At 40.5% G+C, this 22,444-nt stretch overlaps 1 protein-coding gene across 3 annotated transcripts in view; it reads right to left on the reverse strand.

Moving 5' to 3' along the window:
- PPP1R21 (protein phosphatase 1 regulatory subunit 21) overlaps window positions 1-20,546 on the reverse strand; it is a 71,713-nt gene extending 51,167 nt beyond the window's left edge. For 2 of the 3 annotated variants that reach the window (XR_014841978.1, XM_003125155.7), the window contains exons 1-6: window positions 20,346-20,546; window positions 9,918-9,986; window positions 5,374-5,520; window positions 2,826-2,924; window positions 937-1,101; window positions 705-763 (exon numbers count right to left, since the gene is read on the reverse strand). Coding sequence is in view for 2 of the 3 variants with exons in the window: in XM_003125155.7 (XP_003125203.2) it covers window positions 705-763; window positions 937-1,101; window positions 2,826-2,924; window positions 5,374-5,520; window positions 9,918-9,986; window positions 20,346-20,402 (596 nt within the window). In the remaining variant the exon portion in view is untranslated. Of the gene's footprint in view, window positions 1-704; window positions 764-936; window positions 1,102-2,825; window positions 2,925-5,373; window positions 5,521-9,917; window positions 9,987-20,022 lie in introns of all 3 variants that reach the window. The other variant, XM_085019345.1, reaches the window with a different exon arrangement.
- Window positions 20,547-22,444: the final 1,898 nt, after the last annotated feature.

The raw sequence follows: 22,444 nt of genomic DNA on the forward strand, positions 1-22,444 counted from the left end.
AAGGGATCAAACCCGCATCCTCATGGATACTAGTCGGGTTCGTTACCACTGAGCCACGAAGAGAACTTCTTTGATAAAGTTTTTTAAGTATTATATCTGTTTTTTCCTTCCTTGAGCTCAAAACCTGACAATTTTTGTTTTGAACATAGGTATACATCTAAACCAAGCATGTAATTCTACCAATGCAACTAAAGTGAAGAAATTCACTTGACTGGTCCTATTAAAACCTAAAATATGCCATTTATCAAATAAACATTAGTGCATGCTCTTATCACGTAGAGATAAGGAATGTTTTAATTTAAAAATGTAGATATCTCCAAATTAGATCACATAATCTGTTTTATTTGAAATGTACTGTTAGAGGGTTGATACTGCAATCATTAGTCAGTTTTCCCACCTGGGACTGACTAGAAGGCGTTCTCTTCAGAGTGGTCCGAAACAGAAAGGGTCTAGTTCTCAGCACAGGAGCCCCAGAATGCCACCTGCCACAGCCCAAAACATCTGCAGGCAGAGGACTAATGCACAAGCTACTCTCTGAAGAATTCACTGAGTCCCAAGATAACAGAAATGAAAAGGACCCTGGAGATTACCTACTCCTGTCTCATTGCAAATGTGAGAAAATTAAGACAGAGGAGCTACTAAACCAAAACTCAGGTCTTCTGATTCTCACTTCAGGGCCCCCTGGAATTCACGTCTCCACATACCATTCTTCAGTCCGAAGCCGACAATCCTTGGCCTCCTTTTCTAGGGTCTGAGATTTCACCTGAATTTTAGAAGGAAAAGAAAAGCAGAGCGCTCAGGCTACAGTTGGGAGCCCATCGAGGAGATGCTGCAGGCATCACCCTGAATGGCTAACTTTTGTTCTATAAAGTGCACAGGAGACTAACAAAAGCCTGGACTATTTCCTAACATGCTCTCACCAACAGTGGGTCTTACTTCTAGCTTAGCCTTGTCGTTCTGCAGCTTCTCGATGGTTTCCATGTACTTCCGTGTCAGGCCATCAACCACAGCTTGGTGCTGGGCCGCCTCCATCTCCAGAGTGGCCAACCGACTCCTCAGCTCTGCTTCCACATGCCTGTGCTGCTCATCAGCTTCAAAAAACTGAAAAGAAAAGATGTTCTCAGAGTTCCCGTCGTGGCGCAGTGGTTAACGAATCCGACTAGGAACCATGAGGTTGCGGGTTTGGTCCCTGCCCTTGCTCAGTGGGTTAACGATCCGGCATTGCCGTGAGCTGTGGTGTAGGTTGCAGACTCGGCTCGGATCCCGCGTTGCTGTGGCTCTGGCGTAGGCCGGTGGCTACAGCTCTGATTAGACCCCTAGCCTGGGAACCTCCATATGCCGCGGGAGCGGCCCAAGAAATAGCAAAAAGACCAAAAAAAAAAAAAAAAAAAAAAAAAAAAGTTCTCTTCTCAAAATATCCTAATGCATACAAATGAAGAGAAAATTGTAGTGACTGAGCACTGAGCAACTTCTATAAGGTTCCATATGCTCACTATGTAAAACCCACATAGACATGATCTCAGTGGATCCCCACAGTAGCTCAGAGGTAATGCAACTGTAGCTCCTCCTTTATAGATGGGGAAACTGAAGGAAGCTTCAAGGGCTACTTAACTTGTCAAATGTCTCACAGCTAAATACAGCAGAAATAAGGTTTGAACACAGGAGATCTACACCAATGCCTACACCTCCTTCCTCCCAGGCTCATGGATTTCTATTTCAAACCATTTCTGTCGCAGAGAGGACCAAACTGACCAAGGTATAACTCTTCTACTAGGCTGACCTCTACAATCAAGTAATCAAAAGGCAGAGATGTTACTCCTGAAGCAAGTAAAGCTCCTCTCCTTAATGAGAATCCAATACTAATTAAGAATTATGAATGCTTAACACAAAATGCATGAGGTCAACAGTTCATTTTTTAAACATTTTCGAAGACTGAGGATGCATATTTATTGTCTACTGTTTGACTATGCTCATAATTTCACACACAAAAAAAACAGGAGGCATAGCTGAATACACTACACTATGACTCTTAAAACATGCTGAATGGTTTGGAAGAGACATTGATCACTCAACGTTCCATAAATATTTGATGGCCTGCCATGAGTGAGGCTCTGTCCTGAGCTGGGCAGACAAAACTGACATGATCTGTACCCTAATAAGACCTTACAGAGTAACAGGGAAATAGATAAACACCAACTAAACTGTAATAAGTTAAAAAGCAAGCATTACTTATAGATAAGCCCCCATCTAAATGGTCCATCCAACCATCTGCCATGTAAAATGAAGAGTGCCCAATATATTTCTGTATTGTTAACTTATAAAGGTACTCTGCTGTTCTCTGAACAAGTGCATATTCAAAGCAAACTTCCACGTTAAAATATGAATGAGGCGTTCCTGTTGTGGCTCAGTGGTTAATGAACCCGACCAGGAACCATGACGTTTTGGGTTTGATCCCTGGCCTCGCTCAGTGGGTTAAGAAGCCAATGCTGCCATGACCTATGGTGCAGGTTGCAGACGTGGCTCAGATCCCACGTTGCTGTGGCTGTGGCATAGGCCGACAGCTACAGCTCCGATTCGACCCCTAGCCTGGGAACCTCCATATGCCATGGGTGGGTCCCTAAAAAGACAAAAATAAATACATAAAATAAAATACAAATGAGATTTAAGAAATGAATAAATGATAGTGACATACGTACCAAACAACCACAGGAAACATTAAAACACCCACCTACACACAAAACACTCTATTCTGCATTGGTTTTTCTATATTCCAGATCATACACCCCATTTTTAAATTCCTATGGGAAACTGGAAAGATTTCTCACTTGTATATGCAACCGTTCATTCTCTTCTATCTTCTTTTGAAGGTCTTCATCAAAGACACTCTTCTGCTCTTGACTCAACTGAGAAGATTCTCCACTTTTCTGATGGAAAGAATAAGTTATGTCCACATAACTTTCATCCTTTAGAGAAACATCCTAAGGTACACAGATTCTCTATCACCTTAGAAGCTTGTCTCTTCTACGTGTTCACCATTCTCAAACAATCCTGCAAAAGGTATACAGTCCATCATTTAACTTTTCCTATGAGACACACATTGGAACTGCAAATACTGCAATGAGCTGGAAAGCTTAACAAAGAGAGAAAGAACATACAAGGCTCACTATTCTTTGCAGATGAATACAGGAGCAGTTCTGCTGGAAGACAGAGCAAACCCAGAAAGCTAACAATATAAATATGCTAATAAATATCATTTCAATTGCTCTTGTGGGTTGGGAAATGACAGTTTTTAGCAATTTCATTAGTCTGGGTTGTTAAACTCCTTTAAGACATTAAAAGCACTCACAAAAATAAGTTTATACAAAGGTTCACATAAACTTCTAATTCAAAAAACATAACAGGAGTTCCCGTCGTGGCTCAGTGGTTAGCAAATCTGACTAGGAACCATGAGGTTTCGGGTTTGACCCCTGGCCTTGCTCAGTGGGTTAAGGATCCGGCGTTGCCGTGAGATGTGGTGTAGGTTTCAGACATGGCTCAGATCCCGAGTTGCTGTGGCTCCACCGTAGGCCGGCATCTACAGCTCCAGTTAGACCCCCTAGCCTGGGAATCTCCATATGCCGTGAGAGCGGCCCTAGAAAAGGCAAAAAGACAAAAAATAAAATAAAAATAAATTAAAAAATAAATAAAATGAAACGAAATAAAATAAAATACATAACAATATAAGATAAAGTTATTATAAATAAACAGAAGGAAAAGGCTCAAAGATTATGAAAAATATCTCCCTTTTGCCTTTTTACCAATATTAACTTTTTCTACATAGAATAGCACTATTTAAGCGCCGATAATGAATATCTGTTTTCATGGAATACACACAGAGAAGTGAGACTATTCAAGGGACAGCCTAACAATGAAACTGTGTTCAGACATCTGTCACCACCCTCCTCTGCCTTTCTTGTGCTTCACTCCTCACTTAAAATGAAGTCACTTACTGATCCAACATGAGCCAGTGATTAGAAAGCCCTTTGAAAATGGAGCAGCTATGCAAAAATAAATAAATAAATACAAATTAAATGAGAACTCAAGAGGTATGCATGCACAAGGAACACTGCTGAGTGACATAGTCTGGGTCCTTAATACTTCCTAATTTGGAAAGCTTTCTTTACAATTAATTCAGAAACATTACACCCAAATCTCTGCTAAAACAGTCCTGGGAGAGGATCTCACTAACCCGGAGAGCATGCTTGAAGTACACGTGGCAAGCCCCTCCCCAATGGTCTTTCACAATTTCCACAGTGTGTGTATCTTGTTAAAGTTTCCCATGTGATTCTATACGTATCTGTTTTGCCCTCTCTGTTCCCCATTTATTTGAAAATTACCACTCTAGAGAATTCTTCCAAATAGGGGAGATGCACAGAGAAATGTACTAACACATAAATGTGTTGACTGCCCATCGTATGGCAGATACAGTCCTAGGCACTTTTACATGATCCCATTTAATCCTGACAACACACCTGAGAGTTTCTTCCCCAGAAGTGAGGTTGCAAGGCTAAAAAACATGCCTCGAGAAATAGAACTATAAACGGCAGACAGAGAATTCAAGTCTGGGCTCAACTCCAAAGCCCGCACTCCTCCTTCCATACCGAGCTGCTTCAGAGTTACTGCCGGCCTTCTGCCCTCCAACCATTCTGTTATCATTGCCTCAGTCCACACATCTGTGGGGATGTTTTCTACAAACACACAAGACTTTTAAAGACTCGATCACTAGCTCCTGCACTTAAAAAAGAAGCAGCCTTTAAACCACAGAATGATCAAAAGTACCAGATCATCTATATTCGAGCAGTCAGAATCTTGCTTCCCTGTATAAAACTATAAGGGAAAAATTTTATATTTACATCTCAAGACAAGAATACCAAAGTGAACTCTTAAGAAAAAACACCAAGACAATCCATCTGCAGCAAACCTACAAGCCTAATAGTTTGAGTACTTCACCTGCTACTTTCACAGACAGCAGTTACATTTTGACAATGCTTCTCATTTTACCTGCCCTACCTCCGGTTAATGGCAACGTGGTATAACTAAAATATATCAATAATTTTGACCAATACGAGATACTTCATTCACTTTTCTCAGCCACTCCATCAATTATGAGCATGGCTGGCTCCTAGTAAATTCTTGAAAACTCACCTTCATAGGAAAATGCCTCTAATACTTAGTATATATTAGTAATAAATGTCTGCTTTCTTGACCCAATATCCAGAGGTAATAATGGAACTTTAGAGTATTTGAAGGTGAAGTCTTCTGTTAAAACCAGATGGCCTGGAGATATCTGTATCTGATAACAATGTCACACTAACTTGCTTTTACTTGACCTACCTTGTTTTTCTTGCCTCGGGGTTCACTTAAAGCCAGTTCATCCTGAAGTAGCTCTACCCTCTTGGCAAGCTGCAGATTTCGGAATGTCAAACTATCCATTTCCTGCTGCAGCTTCCTCAGGGATTGATCCTTCATTTTCAGTTGTTCCTACATCAAAGTGAACACAGAGCATTCCTTGTAATTTAGCCTTAAAGTTTAAAAATAATGAAGAACAATTAGTGTTGTTTCACCAAAATATAATCAAAACCTCTTGCTTTAGGGAATTCAAGTTGTATGTTTATCATTCCAGTTCCTATGTTTTTAGCTCTGTTTTGTGACAAAATCACTTTCTGGCCAAACCAAGCAAATTTAAAAATAAAACGAAAAGAGTATATATACTAAAGTAACAGTCATTAACGTAAAGTAAAATATCCACAACTATGTGTTGTTATAATGTTGTTATACATGTATCCTCTGGCGGTGAGGAGATACAAAGCCTGAGGCTACAATTTTATAAACCTGCAATTTTAAAGAGAACCTCAGACTTACTGATGATGCCCTTCAGTAAGCAAGAATGGAAGAAACATATCTGTATTCACTTTTTTCTGTAAATCCTCCTTGAACATAAGTCAGTCAAAATGAAGTCTTTTCAATACACTCAAATTTACCTTAAATTATTCTGATTTGTCAAAAACAAAAATCAGTATTATCCTAACACAGAATATTTTCAGATGATGTCCTACCTCAGTTCACTTTAAAGTGAAAATAAAAACCAAATCTAAATCTAAACAACATATCTTCTACCGACCATTCTCTGTACTATTTATACCATGATGGGGTAAGAAAATGTGAAACTACAGAAATACTTAGTTTTACTATTTCAAAAAAAAAAATGTTATTCCAGTTATATTTTCCTTATGACGTTCTTACAACTTTGTGCTCAATGACTCAAACACAGATGGCCACATATTACCGTGTACTGAAATTATGACTTTTCACTGAAAAACCATTATAAAGCTAAGAAGTCAAGTTTGAATGAGCAGGGAATTCAAACATACTGAAACAGCAACCTAAAAAACCAGAGGCTAGTGTCTGCAAGCTACTGACTGACATTATCTGCATGTCTAGAGGGATAGAATATGTTTCCATTAAAGAGAAACACATTTTTTCTGTTGTTTGTTGAGTAAGCCCTTAATTTTCACTTGAAGTTCAACAGTAAACTTAGGCTCAGACCATGTCCAAATTACGTATTCCAAATTAGAGAAACCCAAATCAATGAATGCTTACTGTATCTAACAACTCACTGAAGAGGCAAACCCAGTATAATCAAATGCCTACTGTAACATCCCAACATTCCCATTGAGCAAAACTGACAAACTGACAGTAAGTTAAGTAGGTAGGTACTGTTAACTTAATACAATGAATAATAAAACAGAAAGTAACTTCTTTATATCCTTATAATTAATCACTAGGTGACTAAAGTTCCAACTCCAATAACGGATCATTAATTTTAATTTCAGAAGACATCCACCCCAACCTCTCTGTAAACCCTAGTTTCTGTAATAAGGATGACAACAGTGGCATCTGACCTCACAGAGTTGTGAAAACTGAGATAATGTATATAATGTGCTTAGCACAATACCTGACACACAGTGAATGCTTAATAAGTAGAGCCTGCTGTCACCACCACCACCGTTGCCACCATGACCACTATCACAGAGTTAAACATCACAGCAATAGTTATGCTGGCAAACACCAGAGTGGGCTACAAGCTAGGAAATAATTTTCCCAGTGACAGGCTTTAAATATCATGAGGAGGGATAATGACCATCTCTTCAGTGATTTAGGCAAAATAATAACTTGGCTAACAAATCCTAGCTAACATAGTCTCCCAAAGCAATAGAAATAGAAACAAAACTAAACCAATGGGACCTAATCAAACTGACAAGCTTTGTACAGCAAAGGAAACCATTAAAAAAAAAAAAAAGACAACCTGCAGAATGGGAGAAAATAGTTGCAAACAATGCAACCAGCAAGGGCTTAATCTCCAAAATATACAAACAACTCATGTAACTCAATGGCAAAAAAAAACAATTAAAAAATGGGCAGAAGACCTAAATAGACATTTCTCCAAAGAAGACACATGGATGGCCAAGAGGCACAGGAAAAAATGCTCAACATCACTAATTCTTAGAGAAATGCAAATCAAAACTACAATGAGGTACCACCTCACACCAGTCAACATGGCTATCATTAATAAGTCTACAAATAACAAATGCTGGAGAAGCTGTGGAGAAAAGTGAACCCTCCTACACTGTTGGTAGGAATGTAAATTGGTACAACCACTATGGAAAACAATATGGAGGTACTTATAAAACTAAATATAGAACTACTATATGACCCAGCAATCCCACTCCTGGGCATATATCCAAAAAAAAAATTTCATTCAAAAAGATACATTCACCTGCATGTTCATTGCAGCACTATTCACAATAGCCAAGACATGGAAACAACTTAAACGTCCACTGACAGATGAATAGATTAAGAAGGTGTGGTACGTATACACAATGGAATACTACTCAGCCATAAAAAAGAAAAAATATTGCCATTTGCAGCAACATAGATGGAACTAGAGACTGTCATACTAAGTGAAGTAATTCAGAAAGACAAATACCATATGATATCACTTACACTTGGAAACTAAAATATGGCACAAATGAACCTATCTACAGAACAGAAACAAACTCATGGACTTGGAGAACAGACTTGTGGTTGCCAAGAGGGAAAGGGAAGGAGTGGGATGGACTGGGAGTTTGGGGTTAGTGGATGCAAACTACTATATTTAGAATAGATAAGAAATGAGGTCTGGGAGTTCCTATTGTAGCTCAGTGGTTAATAAACCCCACTAGTACCCATGAGGGTGGGGGTTCGATCTCTGGTATGGGTCTCAGACAAAGCTTGGGTGTGGCACTGCTGTAGCTGTGGCCTAGGCCAGCGGCTGCAGCTCCAATTTGACCCCTAGCCTTGGAACCTTCACATGACATGGGTGTGACCCTAAAAAAGACAGGAAAAAAAAAAAAGAAATGAGGTCTGGAGTTCCTGTCATGGCTCAGTGGAAATGAATCTATGAGGACACAGGTTCAATCCCTGGCCTTGATCAGTGGATTAAGGATCTGGCGTTGCTATGAGCTGTGAGACGCAGCTCAGATCTGGTGCAACTGTGGTTGTGGTAGAGGCCAGTGGCTACAGCTCTGATCGACTCCTAGCCTGGGAACCTCCCTATGCCGTGGGCCAGCCCTAAAAAGACAAAAAAAAAAAAAAGAAAGAAAGAAAAGAAAAAAGAAATTAGGTCCTGCTGTACAGCACAGGTAACTATATCCAGTCACTTGTAATAGAACATGATAGAACATAATATGAGAAAAAGAAGGTATACATATGTGTAATTGGGTCAGTTTGCCGTACAGAAGAAATTGACAGAACACTATAATAAAAAAAATTATAACAATTTTATAATAATTTATAATTTTTATAATAATTTATTATCAACTATAATAAAAAAAATTTTTTTTAATCCTGACTATAAAGTTTATTTCTATTAATCTCAGCTTGGGCACAGAGAGCTTGGGAAGTATGGGTAAGGTGTTCGTAACCATCTCAACCCTGAGTCTATGGAACAGCACCTGAGGGGGGCTCACTCTCAAGTGACAGATTTCTCTAGTGTAAGGTCCAGCATCAGCTAAATAAAAGGACATATCTCTGGGTCTTGGTTACCTGAGTGGAACTGCCTAGGATATGTCACTGGTTTGGGACTAGCCAGAAAGACATAAGAGAAAAGGGAATCTTAATCTCTTTTCTCTAAAGAGCAAGCACGGGAGAGAGCAAAAGAATGAGGCAGGAAGTATATTTAACTGAAACTTGGCCAAGAAGAAACCCATATCCTAGAATTAATTTCTCCAATTAAAAATATCACTAGACAATATTTATTACATGCCTATTAAAATAAGGTAGAACCAAATTCCTTCATCTGCCATCATATTTCTCCCTTCAGTTAACAAAGGTGCTGATAATAAAATGTATCACTCAAACAATCCTGATTAACACAGGCTATTACTATTAAACAGCTCAACCCCAAAGCAAGATTAATAGACTAAATGATTCACACTTCCAAATCCATTTATTAGGGGATGACCATCTGCTGAAAGCTGGGAATATAAATATGAACATGACATAGCCCCCCTTAGAGAGCTCTCAGATGAAGACAGATAAGAAGCCCCATTTATCCTGATGAATTTAGCTATGAGAGAAGCTAGGTATGAGAGAAATGCATTACATACAGTCCAAAAATACATTTTTGTAATTTCAAGCTAAGGAAACCAAAGCATATCACATTCATACCCAAATAAGTAGGAAAGTTGAACAGAAAAAAAACTCTATTACCCTCCCTTATCCCTAGTGAATCAGTGTCAGAGTTGGGACTTTAACACAGAAAACCAAGTGAATTCCCTGCTATGAGCCTCATCAAACACTAATCTAGCCCTCACAACACAAATAACCTCGTTGCATACCTTCAAAGCAGCAGAATTCGCTTGTTCATCAACAACACCTTTCTTCAAGACCTGATTCTGAGCACGAAGCTAGAAACAGAGAAAATAATGATTAATTTTTAATACAGTATAATCACTTACAGCAAGGAAATCACTTAACATTATTTTATAGGAATCAATACACTCTATCTTCTCGCATAAACATGAGAATAAAAATATTAGCCCAGAAGAGGACAGTAGAGATTATCATTCTGCCCTTTTTTCTTTTTTTTTTTTTTTTTCCCCTTTTTAGGCCGACATCCATGGCATATGGAGGTTCCCAGGCTAGGGGTCGAATCCGAGCTGTAGCTGCTGGCCTAGCTCGCAGCCATAGCAACTCAGGACCCAAGCCTCCTCTGCGACCTACACCACAGCTCACGGCAATGCTGGATCCTTAACCCACTGAGCGAGGCCAGAGATCAAACCAGAATCCTCATGGATCCTAATCTGGTTGTTAACTGCTGAGCCACGAAGCGAACTCCCCTTCATTCTGCCATTTTACAAATAAGGACACAGAGGTTGAGCTGCCCAATGATGCAAAACTAATCCATGCAAAACTGAGACTAAAACCCAGGTCTCTCGACTTTCCATACACAGTTCCTTCTATTTCCCTAAAGAAAACTAATATAATAATAGGGTACCAAGTATGCTATCTTGCTTCAAACTCAGACATACCATTCATCTGTGAAATACATACAACTGGACTAACCATGGAATAAGAATTCTATAGACAATCAAAGTATGGGGCATCAACATACTCAGCAGGACACTATGCCTAATATTAGTCATGCACATATCACCATCCACAATAGCCTCAGGAATGGAAGACTCATTATCAGGCAGTAGCTGAAGCAGTGTACAAAAGCAACTAAGAAGCAAGATCAACTTAGAAATTAATAATAATAGCAGCTGGCATTTGAATAAAATATACCAAGCACTGTCCTAGGTACTTCACATATATCACTCCATTACTCCTTACAGCCCTATGAAATGGCAATATAATTATCTTAACTTCACAGATGAGCAAACTGAGGTACAGAGTTCAGTGGCAAAGCTTAGATTCAGACACTAGCAGTTTTGCCTCCAGAGGCGTAATGCCATTAGATAATATTGGCTACTATTTTAAAAAACTGCATATAAATGAGAAAAGCAGTGGGCTGGAGAGGCAGAAGAAGCCTTTAAAGAGGAAGGACTTGGAGTTCCCATCATGGCTCAGCAGCAATTAATCTGACCAGAATCATGAGGACACAGGTTCTATCCCTGGCCTTGTTCAGTGGGTTAAGGATCCTGCGTTTGCTGTGAGCTGTGGTGTCGGTCACAGATGCGGCTTGGAACCTGCGTTGCTGTGGTTGTGGTGTAGGCCAGCAGCTACAGCTCCCATTCAACCCCTAGCCGGGAACCCCCATGTGCCGCAGGTGTGGCCCTAAAAAGATTAAAAAAAAAAAGAGAGATAGGATTCGGGCTTTTTCTTGTGTAGTTAATTTGTTTTTAATTGAGGTATTACTTTATTTTAAATAAACAAATCAAAAATTATACAGCTTCTGAGTTCCCTGATGGCTCAGCAGTTTAAGGATCCAGCCTTGTCACTGCCATGGTGAGGGCTCAATCCCTGGCCTGGGAACTTCCACATGCTGTGGGAGTGGCCAAGAAAAGTTTATACAGCTTTGATGAATTTTTACTTATGTATATATCTATATAGCCACCACTAGCAGGGTTCTGAAAGATAAATCTGCAGTAATCCCCTTCTGTAGTTATCAATAAGCATAACACAGAGCATGTGAATATAAATATATATACCAGCCTAGCACAGCTGAAGCAAAAGGATTACAATATTCTGAAAGCTCAATACACAGACCATGAGAGACTACGATTCTTCTCTGAGACCAAGTTCTTCTCTGAGAAACTAAGCGAACAGGATGATTTTATCTATGAGCTTAAAAAAAAAAAAAAAAAAAAAATCTACTTCAAATTCTGCATAGCTCACATCTATCTCCTGAGAAGAGCAATGACCCTTTTCTGTGCCAAAAGACTAGGAATATTTGAATATTCAATCCTAAACTGAGTATATGACACCAAAGAAAAAAATTTAACCAAGATTCTGAGAGGAAAAGCAGGAATACTGCAGGATATTCAGTTTGAACAAGACAGACTAAAAAGATAAGCCACTTCTATTTTTAGAAAGTTAAAGATAACATTTCACTACCACAATAGAAAGAAGGCCCAAATCTTTCTCTCATTTCCTAGACAATATAAACTTAGGAAATTCATTTAACCTTTTTGTTTGTTTGTTTTAGTTTTCTTTTTTGGCTGCCCTGCAGTTATATGGAGTTCCCAGGCCAGGGATGACTATGAGCCATTGCTGCAACTTACTCCACAGCTGGGGCAACACCGGATCCTTTTAACCCACTGTACCAGGCCCGGATCGAATCTTCATCCTGGTGCTGCAGAGATGTTGCTGATCCTGTTGTGCCACTGACGCAATTCCTCATTCAACCTTTCTGAGCCTCAATTACATGGCCTATAAAATGAACTAATACACATACCCTATCTTCATCTCTCTTAAGTTATTGTGAGAACCAGATAAGAAAATTATGTCGAAGCATTTTTTAAAAATATAAACTGCTCCACAAATGAAAAGAGAGCTCTTACTAATTGAGCAAAATCAAAGGGACAACAGATCCCTTTTATTATAGTTTGCCTGGTATAAGGCACTGTACTAAGTGATGCAGGGGAGAGAAAAACATAAAAAGTCCCTGTTTTCAAATAGTTCACAATTTAAAAGGGAAAAGATAATTAGCAATGCTACCACTTTCTGATTTAAAAAATAATAATATAGACATTAAATTCTCTAGAAAAACTAAGACCCATGGGCCAAATTGGCCTGCTACCTATTTTGAAGTTTTATTGGAACGTAGCCACACTTAATATTTATGAATTGTCTATGGTTGCTTTTGATCTACAATGAGTAGATACAACAGAAACTATATGGCCCCAAGCCTAAAATATTTACTATTAGGCTCTTTCCACTCTGCTCTTCAAGTTCTGAAGAGAGAAATAAATACCACTTCAATGTGGACTTCCACCATGTAGTATTTTACCTTTTAAGTAATATCAACATACTCTTGGATAATGTGACACGTAGTTAACAGAATTCAATACTTTCAAACCCATATAGCCAAAGGACAGCAATACTACTTTAGTCTTTGGGTTTCATTTCCTACCCCTGTACTAACTCTGATCTATTATCCCTTACATGTCTTCTTTGTGTGACATTTAGAAGCTCCTAAGACTGCTTCAAGGACTAAGGATGAAACTTAAAATCTGTTGAACTGATAATTTTCAAGTTTAAAATCCACAGAACTACATTAATTTCAAAACAACAAAACCTCACCTTTAGTTTTTAAGGCAACTTAAAAGCTACTTAAAACAAACAGAAGAGCCTATTTTGTGCAAAAAAGCAAAAACTGTCAAATTACTCCTGTTTGGAATTTAATATGATTGTAATGAAAAATGATGTGGAATTTCCCTTGGAAAAGAGTTTGCTAAATGACAATAATTCAAACAGTTTCAAAGGAAACATTCAACAAAAAATTACAGCTTTTAGAAATATTTATCTCAAATTCCTTTCTGTTATTTGGTAGGTAGAAAAGGATAAGCCCATCCTGCTCCATTGCCATGTTCATTACACTTGGCATTTGGGTCTGCCTGTACTTCAACATCACCACTGCTACATCTCTGCGTTACTGACCAGCAGCTTGTCAGCTGTAATACGCTGTGACCAGCCTGGTCTTTTAGAATCTTATCTTTCTCCTCACCAACATTCACCATAGTGGGGAGGCAAATGCAGTGTTTCTGTTTTAGAAACAGTTACAAGATCACCAGATAGTCACACATGCTTCTAGGAGACCAGTGTGGAGACGCCAGTGGATGTGGATAAAACTGAGAAACAACTGCCCTGAAGTATCCATTAGGGCTGAAAACTCTTCGGAAGATGATATAGCCTATTTCCAGCAGCTGTGCCATGCACTCCTGTTCCATTCAGTAGAGAAACGGTCCTCTGAATCCCAATTCAGAAACCCTCTTAGTCCTTTCAAATCTCATTTTTCATTGTCTTATTATCTTTTCATTAGCTTTACCTTTGCTCTAAAAACACAGCCTTTCCTCATTTTGACCAACCAGATCCCAACTGTTCTTAGACAGCCTACTAGCTATTCTGGTCCTACTTCCTCCATCAATTTTTCCCAACCATTCTCTACCAATCCCTCTATGGTCCACAGTGAGCTTGCCCTCAGATCTTCAGGCACTTACAGGTAACAAGACAACACATTAAACTGTTCAGTTTTCATTTATTTTTTAAAATAGTAAGCTTTATGTTTGCTAACTTATGTATTAGTTCTATACTCATGTCCCATCTCCCAGTTAAAACTGTCCCTCGTGGTAGAGACTACAGTATACTTCTCTGTGTCTCCTGCCTACAAGGAAAGATCAATGCTATGGATAGAAAAGGGACTGGATAAATTTTTAATTGATTAATAAAAGTAAGTGCTGTAAGTAAAAGATGTTTAAATGGAAGACATTATACAACTATTAGAGAACATCATTACTTTAATAGTCCCTCTCTAAGCCTTCTTCCAAATGATTTGAACCTCCTCGTCCCAAAAGACACCAAGCATCCTCAAAAGCCCTGAGCCTACCTCTCTAATAACCAGTGTCCAGACTACTCCACGTAACTTTGGTTCTGGAACAGCCCATTCTCAGTCAGACTTATCACAAAGCTGTTTCTCCAAGGACAGAGAGAGTGGTGGTGAGCCCACTATGATGGCTCTCGTGCCACCTTGCCCATCTGCAATAGGATAATCAGCCCAAGACCGGAGATTTTCGCACCTTCAATCACAAACTGCTAGATGGGTTTGTGGAAGAAGAGATGAATCATCTAAACGCATTTTCTTGCCTAATCCTCAACAGTCTTCAACAACATAAGTATGAGAATTCTTATATAGCTGCTTTCATATAATGGACACTTTGACATTTACACATTTTACAACCCTATAAAACAAATCTTAAGACATATAGCTTTTCTCCTTTACAAAGGAACACGTGCAACAGACAACCTGAAGCCCATCCCTGATTCCCAGCTTCAGAATACTTAAGTCATCTGCAGACCCCAGCTTCATTATCTCTGTCCTGGATGATCCCTCAAAAACTCCCAATTCTAAGATTTCAGGTATCCTACGGTGCTGAGAATACCGCTTAGTCTTTCTGTCTGCTAACTTGCTCCTCTCACCCTGAAAAAGGATAAAGTAATGGTAGGCTACATACTATGTACTAATGGCTGGGGTCGTTGTGTCACTGAGTTGGAAGAAAGCCTTCTTTCAGACCTGCCCTCAGACGAAACCCTTTCGCTAGCTCCTTTCTCTAGCTCCTGCTCCCCTGTAGGGAAATTAGGACAAAACCCCCTCCCCCAACCCTGCAGCCTAGCCTGCCTCATCAGTGACTGGCCAGCAGTACAGCTGAATCAGAGAAGAGTAGGACACCCCCTTGCCTTTCAAAGGCTTTGCTACTCAAAGCATGGTCTGGGAACCAGGGCAGCATCACCTAGGAGCAAAATCTCAGGCCCCACCCCAGGAATACTGAATTAGAATCTGCAGTTTAACAAGGTCTTCAGGTTAGTCACACAGACATTTGCATTTCTGATGCACTGATCTAGGGACTAAGATAGCACAGTTCAACAGAGTAGCCAATAGCTATATATCTGCCTATTAAAACTTAAATTACTTAAATAAAATCCAAACTTCAGTTCCTCAATTGAACTTGCCACATCTCAGGTGCTCAAGTACTCTACATGCTAGTGGTCACCATACTGGATAGTAAAGATGCAGAACGCTTTCATTCTCATGGAAAGTTCCATTGGACAGCGCTAAACACAAGGCTGTTTTCCAATACACCTTCAGTAGTGAATCCTACACATTAGGGTTAAAAAACCTGATGCTCAGTTTTAATCCAATCTAGCACCTGAGTCTATTTATCTTGCAAGAGAGGGTGATCAATCAGATTCAGCCAAGCTTTGCTCTCTGAAAAGCAAACATACCCACCCTTTCCCAAAAAGAGTAGCTCTAAGTAACTTTTTAGTAAGCTTAAAACATTTCCAAAGGAAAAGGAACATCAATTACAAAGTAAAGTGTTAGAGAAATAATGGATGTTTAGCTTTCCCATTAGTTTTTATTGCCTTGAAAGGAGCTTTAAAAAGGTTATCTGAGTAAGAGCTACTATACTGATACCATTTCTTGAGCAATGGTTCTCAAACTCTGGTATGCATCCAAATCACTGGGGAGGTTTGTTTACAACACAGACTGCTGGGTCTGACAACCAGTTTTAGATTCAGTAAGTCTGGGGCAGACCCAAGAATTTGTATTTCTAACCCATTCCCAGATGCTGATGATGCTCACCCAGGGGCTACACTTTGAGAACCACTGACCCAGAGTAACACGAACATTGGAAAGACAGTTAAAACTTGAAACTTGTTTACACACTAACATGGTACCCGTCAAGAGTTCCATAGCCTGAGCAGAGCAAGTGGCTGAAATCAAATGAGCCAGGACTGCATGTTTTCAGCCTCTCTTCTCCAGAACTTCAGAAGATATACCAGAGCATGGAGTTCCCATCATGGCTCAGTGGGAACCCAACAAATACCCACATGGGTTCTATCCCTGGCCTTGTTCAGTGGGTTAAGGATCCCGCGTTGCCATGAGCTGTGATGTAGGTCGCAGATATGGCTCAGATCCCATGTTGCTGTGGCTGCTATGGCTGTGGCCAGCAGCTATAGCTCTGATTCTACCCCTAGCCTGGGAACTTCCAAATGCTCTAAAAAGACAAAAAAAAAAAAAAAAAAGGAAGAGGAAGAAGACATACCAGAACATCAGAAGCAGACCATGCCGTGGAAGAAATACCAAGCAAGAAACAGTCTTTGATTCTTAATCTACAGCATAGTAAAGGTGAGGCCTTGAGCCCTCGCATCTCAGAAAGGCAGCCTCCACCTATTACCTATTAACTTCATAAATCTCCAAAGACCAGCCTCTACACACCTTTCCCCTCCCTCAAACTCTGTTAGACCAGAAAAAAAAATTTTTGTGTGTGGCTGCAGCATGTAGTGGCTTGATGTGGGATCTCATTTCCCAGACCAGGGACTGAACCTATGCCAAAATGGTGAAAGCACTGAGCCCTAACCACTATGCTACCAGGGAACTCCCAAACCGGAAATTTTAAAAGCCTCCATTGATTTCCTAATTGTCCAAACCACTAAGGTCTTAATTTCCACTTTTACTGACCTTTGCATAACACTTTATGTTTTAGCAATCTGTCTGCCTCGGAAATTCTCATCTGCTTCAGCCTCCATAATTCACCTTTCATCTAATGAAACTCTCCATCTCTTTAATGGGAGCTCCTCTGACTGTTTTTTTTCTTTCTCAGGAGGAAGAAAGATGAGGGCAGAAGTTAATAAGGAAGAAATAGGCCCCTTCCTAGAATGCAGGCCAAGATCTGCATTAAATAGAAATAAGAATAAATAAATAAACAAATACATAAATAGGAATGAGGAGATTTTGCAGGTATCCTTGGTTTAGGGATCATGCTTGTTGCTCTCTTAATTCAGAGGCCTCCTTCTGCAGATTAAAAGGAAATCTTTTTTCTTTGTATCCTAAATAAGGAAAAAGAACAATGTAACTGAATTTCAACATCAGCCCTCAATTTCTGCACTAGGGAAGCTTAAAAAAAAGAAAGAAAGAAAGAAAGAAAACCCTTCCCACAGGCACAGGGTTGAAGGCAGCATAGATATTATCTAGAAATTGCTCTGCACTAGAGTTGACAGGGAATGAAAAACATATGAAACCTTCTGATCAATCCCTGTTTTCCTGTTCTGAAATTTCCATCACATTGAAATTAAAAGGATGAAGAATGGCCTGGCCCAACAGAGGAGATAACCTCAAGTCTGGCAGACCTCCTAAAGTTTCCTCAGCATTTCCTCCTACTGTCACATCCTTCCAACAGGTGTCCCTGAGGAATCCACCTAAAGTGATTAACTCTTGAAGTTCAACAATTGTCTTCATGGGAATTATTCCAAAAGCTCCGGCCTTTGTCCTTTTAGCCAGTCCCTCTCCACTAGAAATTTTCAGTAATCACTCCAACATCACCTCAAGCTACTATGTGAATAAAATAGCTTCAATGCGCCTTCCAACATAAATACTATGATTGCATCTAACCTTTAATACACTCTTCCCTCCAAACCTTCCTGCCCATCCTCCTCTGCCGGTAGCAGTGGTGTTCCCTCAGAGCAGTCCACGGGTCTACCTTAGGGTCAACCCAGTCTTCCCTCGCTCACCATGTCCCACAGAATGAATGAGACACAAGGATGCCGTGTGCAAAGCAGGCACTCAAGAGAGGTAAGCTAAACCATACTTTTAAATCATGATTCCTAAATCTAAGACCCTGTTTTTATCTCAACCATCACTGATTTTATTTAATCCTACACACTCTCTCCTAAATTATTCTAAGAGCCTATACTCTAGTCTCCTTTTCACCAGTCTTTCCCTATCTGAGTCCATCCTCCACACAGCTCCAGTGTTCTTCCTAAAAGCAATGTCCTTCTCCTCTCTGAAAGCCTTTAATGACTCTCCATTACTCAAAGATAAAGTCCAAATGTCTTATTTGACATCCACAACCCTTCATGATTGGGTCCAGATTATCTCTCCACCCATATTTCACCATTCTCTGTCCCATATTTGCACATGCCTTCCTGTCAGCCAAAAGAGACTGTCCCCTTTGTCTGGAGTGCCACCATCCATCCCTTCCTCCCTCTTCCCCACTCTCCAATACCAGTAACTTCTACCTTTACCCATTATCTCTACTGTGCTCCCACTGAACTAATACTTGTCATCTTGTATCATAATTATGCACAAAGTTTAAACTTTCTATTAAATGGTTCTCCTGAAGGCAGAATTCTGCCTCACTCAATAGAGCCTGGAAGACTGTTCATATCAGCACATAATAAGTGTTTGCAGAACCAAAGAGCTTACTCATCCAAAAGAAGAAAATCTTTCAAAGTGTTTATTACTTTGGGGAGGCTATACAATTATTTCAGCAATGCAGTCACGGCTCAAAATATTTCTGGAATGCTCTTTTGCCATTTGGAATTGCCTTCTGAGCTTATTTCTCTCCTGAGAAGAAAATCAGTCCCCTTACTTTATGCTCATACAAACTTTCGGCCGAAAATATATTCCTTCAAAGGGTAAAAACCTGCCATCACTAACACCCTGCCACAGGCTCTTAAGACATTCAAATGGAAGTGCAAGAAGTTTTGCCAATGGTAGCACCGTTGGAGTAAGTGTAGTATCTGAGGCTTCCATTTGATGATGGAAAGACTTAAAGTGTGCATGTTTTAGGCATGGGTTTTATTTTTCAAAGAATATTTCATTTCACCTTGCTGCATATTTGTTAAATGAAAACGTGTCTCAATTTCTCCAAATTGTAAAAAGGGGGCTGTCTTCCCATTGCTCCGATGAATGCCAAGATCACTGAAAACTAAGTTCAATGACTACTGAATCAATTTCTAAATATGTAAGATTCCGCTTTTATAACTTCATTAGAATATGCTTGAGGCAGAACCACCCTATCCAGAAAAGCAGCACCGCCCTTTTCCAAGAAAAAAGGTTCCATCATTTAAAAGACAGATGCCATAAATATGACAAAAGGGGAGATTCCTATTTTGCTTAGTTCAACACGTATTGAGCACCTGCTGGGTAATCCGTCCCACGCCAGGTGATTCGTGAAAAAGAAGGAGAAAAAGACACAGCCCTAGCACTAAAGCTTTCAAAAGCATTTCCAGACAACATCTTGCCACAGCACTGAATCCATTCGTAACCACCCATCTCTGGTGCATCAGTTTACGCGCATGACTCTATTTACATTTTTGATTTGACCGGGGGCAGATGAATTTCTATCCTCATATCATCCCTGTGGGAAGGGAAAAAGCTTGCTCTTTCCCATCACTGGGCTGGGAAAACTGAGGAAGCAGAAGTGGAGGAGTGGTCCTCACCTTTCCCTTCCCCTCCCGACCAGCACCAGAGACGGAAGCCAGGATTTTGACATCCCAGTACAAGCCCGTTAGTTCAGTGAGAAGGAAGAATCAAACTCCTGCGCCTTCCCGCAGAAATGCACACGGACCCAGACACCGCCCGGCCCCATCTCCTGGGAGCTGCAGGTGGAAGCACGGTAATGGAGGACAGAGGAGGCGGAGGAAAGAGGAGGGGAGCATTCGCGTGCCCCTTCCGCCGTCCCCCTCTGTCCTGACAAGTCGCTGCCAAGGCAACCTGAGGCCGTAGGGCCAGGGACCCCCTACTCCCCGCATACGACGGGTACCTTCGAGTACTCCTGAGCCAGCTTCTGGTACTTCCCCTGCAACTCTGCCGAGGCCATGGCCTCCCCCGCCCCGTCAAGGCCGGGCTGCCCAGGCCGCTCAGCCCCGCCCCCCGCCCCCAACCCCAGACACGCTGTCGGGCTCGGCTCAGCCACCGCCTGCCCGATCTGCCACCGCCGCCGCCGCACCTCCTCCTCCACTTCCGGGTTCGCCCGGTGAGAGGAAGGCGGAGTGGAGCCGGAGGCGGAGCAACCACCGGGGGCGGGACGACGTCTTGACGTCACCGTCCCACCCTCCCGCGCCCGAGCACGTGCGCGCGCAGCCTCGTTGGCGCTTCTGGGCTTTGCCTCTGGGACCAGGGGGCGCCATCTTGACGCATGGTCCAAGATGGCCACCTAGAACAGGAAAGGAGAGAATCGAAATGGGAAGAGAATGATGAAAGCCCACAGAATGGGCGGGGGACCGAAGAGAGAGGCGGTGGTTGCGAAGAACCGACGACCGGAAGAAGAAATATTCTAAGCGTGCATCAAGAATTCTGGCCGAACGCGCGCGCGCGCACACACACACACACACACACACACACACACACACACACACACACACACCGGTTCCCATAGCAACCGTCTGGCGTTTGATGATTACATCTTTCAGAAGACGCGCGGAAAGACCTCTATATTCCGCTACCTCGTAATCTGAATATGGTAGCACCGGACATGCCCTGCCTTGTAAACTCTCAGATCTCCCTCAAATTTATAGCGTTCGCTGCTGCCACCCTCCCAAACTCCAGACCAAACCGTCATTGTCTTATATTTTGACCTTGAGATGTCTTTGTATCCATTCCATACTCACACTACATCCACCCACCCCTGCCCCCACACGGGCATGGCACCAGAGCCTTTTTCAGTAGATTGGGTAAAAAGGCTTTAGAAAATTTCAGAGATTGACCCCTGCCACGCATGGAGATAGAATGGATGTTAAATGACAAATAATGATAGTTGAAGCAAAAAATATTCTGCCTAAAATATTTTATGCCATTTCATTCGTTAAATATGTTTTGAGGACATACTGTATGTTAGATACTGCTCTAAGCATTGCATTTATTGCAGCATTGAAGCATACATAGAGGAATGAATAAATTTAGAATATATGTTTGCCATAAATTGTCACACGGCTGTTTGAAACTAATAACCTAGATCTGTATATATCTGCACATGTCATATCAAGATGAAAAAACACTATGTTAAATGTAAAAACAAATGTCAATTTACTATAGCGTGATAAGATACATTTAAAAAATATGAAGCAACATTTGTACTGCTCATGTACACATGAACATGTGCTAAAAATAAAAAACAAGAACTGGGAATATACACATCAAATTCTGGGTTGTGATTGCCCCTAATGAGAAAAAGAAGAAAGGAATGAAAAAAGGAAAACAAAGGAGCATAAACTTTAATTTTTTCAGGATGTTAACATTTATTATCCTGTACAGGGGGTGTTAACTATATTGGCATTTTAGAATGCTTGAAATTTTCCATGATTGAAAAAACTGCTATCCTGGTTTCTTGTTTGATTATGAGGAATTCCAGGATTTTATAATGAAAGCTTGTGCCCATATGCACTTTTCAGCCATTGTAAAAGGGATTATAAACTTTTTTAAATGTTGTTTATAGGAAGTTCTCTTGTGCAGTGAGCTAAGGATCCAGTGTTGCCACGGCATGGTGCAGGCCACAACTGAGGGAGGGTTCAGTCCCTGGCCCAGGAACTTCCACATGCTTCTGGTGGTGCCAAAATAAAATAAAATGTTGTTTATATTTTTCAGTTTGCTAATACCCAAGTCCTACTATCCAGCAAACTTGCAGAATTTTTAAAAAATTATTATTATTAGTTTTCCAAGTGGCAGAATTAAATATTGTAAGTGTATGTCTGTGTTTGTAATGGAATGGAATTTTCAATTATTTAAAAATAAAATGTCATTTCAGAAATAACATTCCAAAGAAAGAATGTGCAACTGTGGCTAGAGATCATGTGTAAGTTTATTTTACTAAACTGAGAAGTTTATATTTCCACTGCTTAATCTAGTTGTTCTGTCAGATGCATT

This window comes from Sus scrofa, chromosome 3 (assembly GCF_054392235.1).
Source record: "Sus scrofa isolate SSC_HxYL_T2T_F1_AM1 chromosome 3, Sscrofa_HxYL_maternal_Yorkshire_Landrace_v2.0, whole genome shotgun sequence".
Taxonomy (NCBI): Eukaryota; Metazoa; Chordata; class Mammalia; order Artiodactyla; family Suidae; genus Sus; species Sus scrofa.